General features: G+C 41.6%; 1 protein-coding gene across 1 annotated transcript; it reads left to right on the top strand.

Annotated features, from left to right (window-relative positions):
* Positions 1 to 3,513: 3,513 nt before the first annotated feature.
* Positions 3,514 to 9,511, top strand: LOC144588118 (uncharacterized). Its single transcript, XM_078390254.1, has 3 exons — positions 3,514 to 3,558; positions 4,332 to 7,244; positions 9,481 to 9,511. Exons 2-3 carry the CDS (start codon positions 5,239 to 5,241, stop codon positions 9,509 to 9,511), a joined length of 2,037 nt encoding a protein of 678 aa, XP_078246380.1. The 5' UTR covers positions 3,514 to 3,558; positions 4,332 to 5,238.
* Positions 9,512 to 9,906: the final 395 nt, after the last annotated feature.

Raw genomic sequence — 9,906 nt, 5'->3', positions numbered from 1 at the left:
TATTTTTAGAGAAACATGAATTATTTCAGAAAGACAATCTATTGAGAGGAGTTGATTTATAAGTAATAAATTGGGGAAACAGAAAAGGCTTTACAATTAATTGAAAGAAGCTTCCAGGTACCAGAAGCCTCGATTCCCACCAGACGATTGGCCAAAGATAGCAAGAAAAGTTAAAACCGGATGTCTGGCTCCAAGAATACCAATCGGAACTTTCCATGGCACGTCTTCTGAGACTGTTGTGAAGGACAAATTCAGGATGAAAACTTACTAGCGAGTTCAGGTTCTGTATCTCCAGAAGTAGCCTCTGTTGAGAAAACCAAAATGCGTCAGATTCCAGGAATTATACAATTATATGACGTCAAATAAATAATAAGCTTATTGTGCCAAATAACATTTGATCTCCCATCCAGGTAATGGGATGCTAACCTTTCTTTGAGAAAAATAGGATTGAGGATTATGATACGGAGAAGGTGAGATGCTTCTCTTACCTGTTGGAGTCTCAGGAGACTGACTTGTTCCTTGAAATGTAGAGAAGGAAGAGGAAATGCAAAGTGAGAAAAATAATACAATATATATCATTTCAGTCAAATAAACTACATAAAATTGATACAGATCTACTTTCGCAACAGATCTTTCGTACAAGTAAAGGGCATGATATCAATCTCGTAACTGGTGATTGCATTGATGAGGTGGAAAAATGGAACAATAGAACACTGAGTGTTAATTACAACTACACTGTATGTCCATGGTAAACATCTGCTTTGAGGAGAAGTCTTGCAAACAGAAGAGACATTCCAAAGGGATGGAGAGGTATAAAAGGTCTATCTAGGTATAGCTTCAACTCCATCTAGATAAAACTGTCGTTCCTATCCAACTGTATTCGATGCCAAAGAAAAGAGAGTTGAAGTCTCAGCTGAGAGTTAAAAGGAACTTCTGCACTGAAAGGTGGCCTTAGTTGGAAAGGGATCAGCAAGGCTAGCTTTTCCAGGTTTCTTATATTTTGGGAAGTGAAAGTTGGGTGTAAAATGTTTCATATCTCTAGGTGAAAAGTGACCTTAGAATTCCATGAATTTGTCTGTATATTAATATTTTTTTTCAATATGTTATTCCACAAAAAAACTCTATCAACATAGTCATCTCTGCCCCAAGATCGAAAAAGGAACTCTTTTCTTATGGGTTAGCTCTCTTTGCTGCTGACAGCATCAGCTTTTGTGCAATCTTCACAACATTGGGTAGGAGAGAAAAGGAAAAGGAAACTGCTTGGAAAAAATGAAATTGCCCTCCGACACAGGAATAAACAGGGGGTCACTTTAGAATGTCAATTAGAAGAATTTACTGTATGCCGAAATATCAGTAACTGGATCCAGACTTACCAGAGCTCATGGTAGTCATCTCAGGGGTTAACCCAGCTGTTAAAAAAACAAACCAATGGTCAGATTACCTGGAATGGCTAAAGATTAAATGAGTAGCACTGAAAGAAAATGTAAAATGTCTTAAGGGCATGAAATGAAGTTTGCCCTCTAACCACATTCGGTAGGAAAGCGTGCTTAAAAGGAACTACGAGGAAAGAATCCTGGTTAGATTTAATTCTTAAATTCCTGAATTACTCTAAATTTTAATAGAATCAGTCCATATAAGGGACAGTGTTCTTGATGTTAAGGGAAACATAAAGACTGCCAGTTTTCAACAGGGAAACCAATTGAAATGTCAATCAGCAGCTTACCAAAATTTTAAAAGGGAGATTTAGAATGGATACTCACTTTCTTCATCTGTTGTAGTTTCTGGCATTGTAGTAGCTGTTAGGAAAATCAAAACCTGTCAGATTGTGTGCTATCTACAAATATCTAGGTAAGACCCATCAATAAAAATAAAAATAAACAACAGGAACAGAAATGTTCTTATGTATTTATTTGTTCATTTGAACATTAATCCCATCTTTCTGCCCAATTGCTCTCGTTTAATCAATATGCAATATGGAACGTGAAAAAGATATTTTTAGAGAAACATGACTTCTTTCACAAGGACAATCTATTGATAGGAGTTGATCTTCTTTCAATTAATTGAAAGAAGATACAAAAAGAAACGTAAGGTATAAAAAATAAAGACTTACTGGTTGTGAGTTCTGGACTTGATGTGCTCGAGGGAACAGCTGGTAAGGAAACATGTATTTTAATTGATCACCAATTTGTTTCTAATCATTTTTATTAATCAATAGGAGATTAAAAGTCAGGATTTTCACCTGATGGAATGGAAAAACAAAAAATAGCAAACACTTTTTCTGATTGATAGCAACTTCTAGATAAGAGAATTGTCATTGTCTTTGATGTTGATGTATATCATAATCAACTGCCAGTTTTCAAAATGGAAACCAATTAAAATGCCAATCAGCAACATACCAAAATTTTAAAACGGAGATTAATACTGGATACTCACTTTCTTCAGTTGTTGTAGTTTCTGGCGCTGTAGTAGCTGTTAGGAAAATCAAAATCTGTCAGATTGTGTGCAATCTATAAATATCTAGGTAAGACCATCAAGTAAAAATGAAATTAAACAAAATCAACAGAAATTTTCTTATCTATTTCTTTGACAATTTGAACATTAATCCCATCTTTCTGCCCAATTGCTCTCTTTCAATCAATATGTAATATGGAACCTGAAAAAGGTATTTTTAGAGAAACATGAATTATTTCAGAAAGACAATCTATTGAGAGGAGTTGATTTATAAGTAATAAATTGGGGAAACAGAAAAGGCTTTACAATTAATTGAAAGAAGCTTCCAGGTACCAGAAGCCTCGATTCCCACCAGACGATTGGCCAAAGATAGCAAGAAAAGTTAAAACCGGATGTCTGGCTCCAAGAATACCAATCGGAACTTTCCATGGCACGTCTTCTGAGACTGTTGTGAAGGACAAATTCAGGATGAAAACTTACTAGCGAGTTCAGGTTCTGTATCTCCAGAAGTAGCCTCTGTTGAGAAAACCAAAATGCGTCAGATTCCAGGAATTATACAATTATATGACGTCAAATAAATAATAAGCTTATTGTGCCAAATAACATTTGATCTCCCATCCAGGTAATGGGATGCTAACCTTTCTTTGAGAAAAATAGGATTGAGGATTATGATACGGAGAAGGTGAGATGCTTCTCTTACCTGTTGGAGTCTCAGGAGACTGACTTGTTCCTTGAAATGTAGAGAAGGAAGAGGAAATGCAAAGTGAGAAAAATAATACAATATATATCATTTCAGTCAAATAAACTACATAAAATTGATACAGATCTACTTTCGCAACAGATCTTTCGTACAAGTAAAGGGCATGATATCAATCTCGTAACTGGTGATTGCATTGATGAGGTGGAAAAATGGAATGTCACATACAGCACTGATGGTACCTGTCTGTCATGGGTTTGGAGGGAAAGTTCCATCCTATGGGGCGTGGAAGGCGGGACATCAGGGGGGAGGAGCTGTATTGTATATATATTTGGAGCTTGTGTGGAGGAGGAGTTGGAGTCTGTGTCAGACTGGGTACAACTATGTGTCAGTTAGTACATACCTGATAGGTTCAGGTCTCTATCTAGGTAGCCAGAACTGATAGGTTCAGGGTCTGTGCGTTACTTTAAAGTGTTCTGTGGGAACCAAACTGTTGTGTGTATATGATTGAGACTAAGCCACGTTCCAGTATTCTATTTACCTGATCCTTTTGTTTTCCCTGTTTGTTATTTCAATAAACCTTGTTCTTTTGTTTATTAAAATCCATTCCTGGTCTGTGTGACTCCTTATAGGGAATGGTTGGTGGCAGCATATTTATAGTGTGGCATACTCCAGTAGGTCTGGGGTTGTCACATTGATTGGTGTCCAGCGTGTGGGATACGACTGGTCCAGTGGTCCAGTGGTCCAGCAAAGCCTTGGCAAGTGTGCCCAGAGCAAGGGGGGTCTAGTCAGGGACAATCTGAGGGCGCGTAGGTAATCTTCTAGGCTTACCTCACGGGGAGGTACGCTAGTGGAAGAACGTGCCAACTCAGATTGGGGGGACTAGATTAGGGAGCTCTGAGGCAACCCGTTTTGGCGGGAAAGAGCTGAGGCAAAGCTGCGTGAAGTAACAGTGATCTAGCCTGTCTGCTGAGAGGCCTAGCAGAGGGGGTGAATTCTGCCTGGCAACAGTTGCAAGTTGGTGCTGGAGGGACAGCAGCAGTCTATAGAAGGCTGTTCCTGAGGCAAAAGAAAAAAAGTCGTCATTTTATTTTGAGGCTTGACTTTTGAAGGCAGCCTGTTCTGGGGGGATTATGCCCTTGACTCGAAGCCAAATGGCAGAAATGGGGGAAGTGAACCACAGGGAGACCAAGGTTCTGAGGAGGAATTTGGCTCAGTGCAGGATGAGAGCACGGGAGAACTGACCTCAGAACACAGAAAAATGCTCCTAGCCCAACAGCATGAATTTAGGATGAAACAATTAGAAATGGAAAGAGAGAGAATGGAAAAAGAAGAAAGATTAGAGAGAGAGAGAATGGAAAGAGAAGAAAGATTGGAGAGAGAGAGGATGGCGTTTGAGTTAAGAAAATTGGAAATGATGAACCAGAACAATAATAACAATAGAGATTCTGAGGTGGGCCAATTGTCTAAAACTGACTTGAAGAAATTCCCTGTGTACCACAAGGGAGATTGCCCTGAGGTGTTCTTTTCCCTCGTGGAAAGAGCGTTTGTGGACTTCTCAGTAAGGGAAACTGAGAAGATGACCATTATGCGATCTTTAATCAGTGGCAGCCTGGCAGAAGTCTATGCAGAGATGCCAGTGGAACTGCTGAAGGACTTCGCTGAGTTTAAAAAACTGGTGTTTGCCCGGCATGGGATAAATGCTGAACAGCTGAGGCAAAAATTCAGGTCACTCACAAAAAAACCAGAGCAGAATTTTAACCAAGTGGGGGCCCAACTGGTGAGGTTGCTAGAGAAATGGCTGTCTCAGGAGGGGACAGAAACCTTCCAGCAGCTCAAAGACCTGATAGCGCTGGAACAATTTTATTCAGTCCCTGCATGGGGAACTAAAGTTCCATGTGAGGGAGAGGAAACCGAAATCGGTGGCAGAAGCGGCAGAGATCGCAGATTTTATTTACCAAATAAGGAAGCCCTTAGGTGCTGAGGGGAAATCTGTGGGTAAGCTCAAAGAAACCTACAGCAGGTACTCTCAGGGACCAGGGAAAAACCAGCAAGGGGGAGGGGCCCATGTTGAAGGGAAGCCCTCAGACATGAATCCACCAAGACCTCAGATTTTGGAGGGAAAACCAAAACCCGATGAGAAAGACTCCAAGTACAGCAGAAAATGTTATTTCTGTCAAGGAAAGGGCCATCTAATCTCAGAGTGTGAGAAATTAAAGCAGCTAAAGGGAAATTTGCCTCATGATTTGAGTGGAACCAAGCCAAAAGCTGTGTTCTGTGTCCAGAAAGAGCAAAGCTCCTTGCCACTGAGGGAGCCTGTTACCATGGCTACTCACTCTGGACCAGTTACATCTGCTGATCAGGCTGGGGAAAACGGTCCTCTTGTGGAGGTCAAGCGCTGCTTACTAGTGAGGACAGATTCGCAATTGTTTGAGACCGCAGGGGTGGACGTAGGAATACTTGACCATCAGTATAGGGGGCTAAGGGATACTTGTTCCCAGGTGACCCTGTGCCATCCAGACATTATTCCTAGGAAGTATATAATCCCAAATGAGAGCCTGAAGGTGGCAGGGATTGAGGGGCAGGTGATCTCACTGCCAGTAGCTGAGGTACCTGTGAGCTTTCAAGGCTGGAGGGGAGTTTGGCGGCTAGCGATTTCATCGACTCTGCCAGCAGCCGTGCTCGTGGGAAATGACCTGGCTGAACATGTGAAACGGGTGCTAGTGATTACACGCTCACAAGCTACCACGGGGACAGTTCAGGGGGGTACTGAAGAGCCCGAGGTTGAAGCAGGTGAGGGTAGTCCCGAAGCTGTGGCAGAAACCTTAACCACAGACAGCAAATTTGGCCAAGAGCAAAAGGCAGACGCCACTCTCCGAAAGTGTTTTGAAAAGGTGACAGACACCCAGCTAACACCTGAAACCCCAGCAAGATTTCGCGAGAAAAAGGGAATTTTATATAGAGAGACCCTGATGAATATCTCAAAAGGGGGAGATGGGATCAGAAGTCAGCTAGTGGTACCTGAAAAGTATCGCCCCATGATCTTACAAAGGGGGCACTCTGACATGTTTCCTGCGCACTTAGGGGTGAACAAAACACAGCAGAGAATCACACAAAATTTTTACTGGCCTGAAATAGGGAAGCAGATCAAGGAGTTCTGTAGACAATGTGATGTGTGTCAGAGGCAGGGGAATAACCGTGACAGGACCAAAGCGAAGTTGTGCCCTTTGCCTGTGATTGACACCCCGTTTAAATGTATAGGAGTGGATATTGTGGGACCTTTGCCCAAGGCCACAAAGAGGGGGAACCGGTTCATTCTCACCATTGTGGACCATGCCACGAGGTACCCCGAAGCCATTCCCTTGACTAACATCGAAACTAACACAGTGGCAGATGCCTTGGTGGGGTATATGTCCAGGATGGGATTTGCCTCAGAAATAATCACAGATTTGGGCACATCGTTTACATCAAAGCTCATGAAACGGTTATGGCAAATCTGTGGAATTAAACACAAGGAAACCACTGCCTATCACCCCAAAAGCAATGGGTTAACGGAGAAGTTCAATGGGACTCTGATGCGCATGATTAGGGCTTACTTGGCAGAGAATCCAAACAATTGGGACCAGAAGCTGCAATCCCTTTTGTTTGCTTATCGATCAGTGCCCCAAGCCAGTACCGGGTTCAGTCCGTTTGAACTTTTGTTTGGGAGAAAAATGAAAGGTCCACTTGATTTAATCAAACAAAATTGGGAGCAGATCACCCAGGATGACCCACAAGATGTTGTGACGTATATAGACACTTTAATGTATGACCTGAAGAGAAACCTAGAGCTAGCAGCAGAAAACCTGCAAGCTCAGAAGGTCAGACAGAAAACCTGGTATGACCAGAAAGCCAGGGAGAGGCACTTTAACCCAGGGGAGGAAGTGCTTTGGCCTAGGCCCTGCAAAGAGAACAAACTGCAGCTGGGTAGCCCAGAAATAAAATACTTGGGTCACATAGTAGGGGGAGGAGTGATCAAACCCCTAGAGGCCAAAATAGAAGCCGTTCGTGATTGGCCCAGACCCAACACCAAGAAAAAAGTCAAATCATTTCTTGGGTTGGTAGGCTACTACAGAAAGTTCATCCCAAGGTTTAGCGAGATGGCGACTCCGCTGACCGATCTGACGCAGAAGAAGACTGATGACCGCATCCCGTGGACCAGCGACTGTGAGGAGGCGTTCCGGAGGTTGAAGGAGGCGCTCATCCATTATCCAGTGCTGCGTGCTCCCGACTTCGACCGGGAGTTCATCATCTACACCGATGCGTCTAACAGCGGGGTAGGAGCAGTTCTTTGCCAGGAGGATGAAAATGGTGACCAGCATCCAGTGTCCTACCTGAGTAGGAAACTCCAGAAAGGTGAGAGACATTTGGCAACCGAGGAAAAGGAGTGCCTGGCCATAGTATACGCGATTCAGAAGGCCAAACCTTACATCTGGGGAAGACATTTTGTTCTGTGCACTGACCACTCACCACTGCAGTGGTTAAAGACAATGAAAACCCATAATAGTAAACTTATGAGGTGGGCTTTAAACCTGCAAGATTTTGACTTTGAAGTGAAGGTGGTCAGAGGGTCAATGAACTGTGTTGCTGACGCCTTGTCAAGAAGACCCGACGAGTGAAGACGGCGAAAAAACCATGGACTATGTATATTTTGGTGACCAAAAGTTAAATGTACCTGTTTATTGAACAGGCTTGGTTTGTATTAATAAAGGTAACTTAATGTATTGCAAATGTTAATGTTTAAATGCATAGGTGATATGTTTGACCTAGAGTGAGTAAGTATGGTTTTGTGTTATAATGTATAACTGTTTTGTGTTTTGATCCTGGTTGTTTTTTTTGGAGAAAAGCACTTTAGCTTTTCCCCTGCAAAACAACTTATAAAGAGGGGAGGTGTCACATACAGCACTGATGGTACCTGTCTGTCATGGGTTTGGAGGGAAAGTTCCATCCTATGGGGCGTGGAAGGCGGGACATCAGGGGGGAGGAGCTGTACTGTATATATATTTGGAGCTTGTGTGGAGGAGGAGTTGGAGTCTGTGTGTCAGACTGGGTACAACTATGTGTCAGTTAGTACATACCTGATAGGTTCAGGTCTCTATCTAGGTAGCCAGAACTGATAGGTTCAGGGTCTGTGCGTTACTTTAAAGTGTTCTGTGGGAACCAAAATGTTGTGTGTATATGATTGAGACTAAGCCACGTTCCAGTATTCTATTTACCTGATCCTTTTGTTTTCCCTGTTTGTTATTTCAATAAACCTTGTTCTTTTGTTTATTAAAATCCATTCCTGGTCTGTGTGACTCCTTATAGGGAATGGTTGGTGGCAGCATAACTACAGGGTGGGATACTCCAGTAGGTCTGGGGTTGTCGCATTGATCAATAGAACACTGAGTGTTAATTACAACTACACTGTATGTCCATGGTAAACATCTGCTTTGAGGAGAAGTCTTGCAAACAGAAGAGACATTCCAAAGGGATGGAGAGGTATAAAAGGTCTATCTAGGTATAGCTTCAACTCCATCTAGATAAAACTGTCGTTCCTATCCAACTGTATTCGATGCCAAAGAAAAGAGAGTTGAAGTCTCAGCTGAGAGTTAAAAGGAACTTCTGCACTGAAAGGTGGCCTTAGTTGGAAAGGGATCAGCAAGGCTAGCTTTTCCAGGTTTCTTATATTTTGGGAAGTGAAAGTTGGGTGTAAAATGTTTCATATCTCTAGGTGAAAAGTGACCTTAGAATTCCATGAATTTGTCTGTATATTAATATTTTTTTTCAATATGTTATTCCACAAAAAAACTCTATCAACATAGTCATCTCTGCCCCAAGATCGAAAAAGGAACTCTTTTCTTATGGGTTAGCTCTCTTTGCTGCTGACAGCATCAGCTTTTGTGCAATCTTCACAACATTGGGTAGGAGAGAAAAGGAAAAGGAAACTGCTTGGAAAAAATGAAATTGCCCTCCGACACAGGAATAAACAGGGGGTCACTTTAGAATGTCAATTAGAAGAATTTACTGTATGCCGAAATATCAGTAACTGGATCCAGACTTACCAGAGCTCATGGTAGTCATCTCAGGGGTTAACCCAGCTGTTAAAAAAACAAACCAATGGTCAGATTACCTGGAATGGCTAAAGATTAAATGAGTAGCACTGAAAGAAAATGTAAAATGTCTTAAGGGCATGAAATGAAGTTTGCCCTCTAACCACATTCGGTAGGAAAGCGTGCTTAAAAGGAACTACGAGGAAAGAATCCTGGTTAGATTTAATTCTTAAATTCCTGAATTACTCTAAATTTTAATAGAATCAGTCCATATAAGGGACAGTGTTCTTGATGTTAAGGGATACATAAAGACTGCAAGTTTTCAACAGGGAAACCAATTGAAATGTCAATCAGCAGCTTACCAAAATTTTAAAAGGGAGATTTAGAATGGATACTCACTTTCTTCATCTGTTGTAGTTTCTGGCATTGTAGTAGCTGTTAGGAAAATCAAAACCTGTCAGATTGTGTGCTGTCTACAAATATCTAGGTAAGACCCAACAAGTAAAAATAAAAATAAACGACAGGAACAGAAATTTTCTTATCTATTTCTTTGACAATTTGAACATTAATCCCATCTTTCTGCCCAATTGCTCTCGTTTAATCAATATGCAATATGGAACGTGAAAAAGATATTTTTAGAAAAACATGACTTATTTCAGAAGGACAATCTATTGATAGGAGTTGATC

This window comes from Pogona vitticeps, chromosome 3, assembly GCF_051106095.1.
Source record: "Pogona vitticeps strain Pit_001003342236 chromosome 3, PviZW2.1, whole genome shotgun sequence".
Classification (NCBI taxonomy): domain Eukaryota; kingdom Metazoa; phylum Chordata; class Lepidosauria; order Squamata; family Agamidae; genus Pogona; species Pogona vitticeps.
Note: the sequence above shows the minus strand (reverse complement) of the source record. Positions and strands in the feature narration are given on the sequence as shown.

What these genes read in the sequence shown, in the direction of transcription:
- LOC144588118 (XM_078390254.1), top strand. Translation starts at nt 5,239, where the DNA reads ATGAATCCACCAAGACCTCAGATTTTGGAGGGAAAACCAAAACCCGAT. An exon ending in AAAGTCAAATCATTTCTTGG is followed by an intron (nt 7,245 to 9,480) that starts GTTGGTAGGCTA and finishes AAATTTTAATAG; the next exon opens with AATCAGTCCATATAAGGGAC.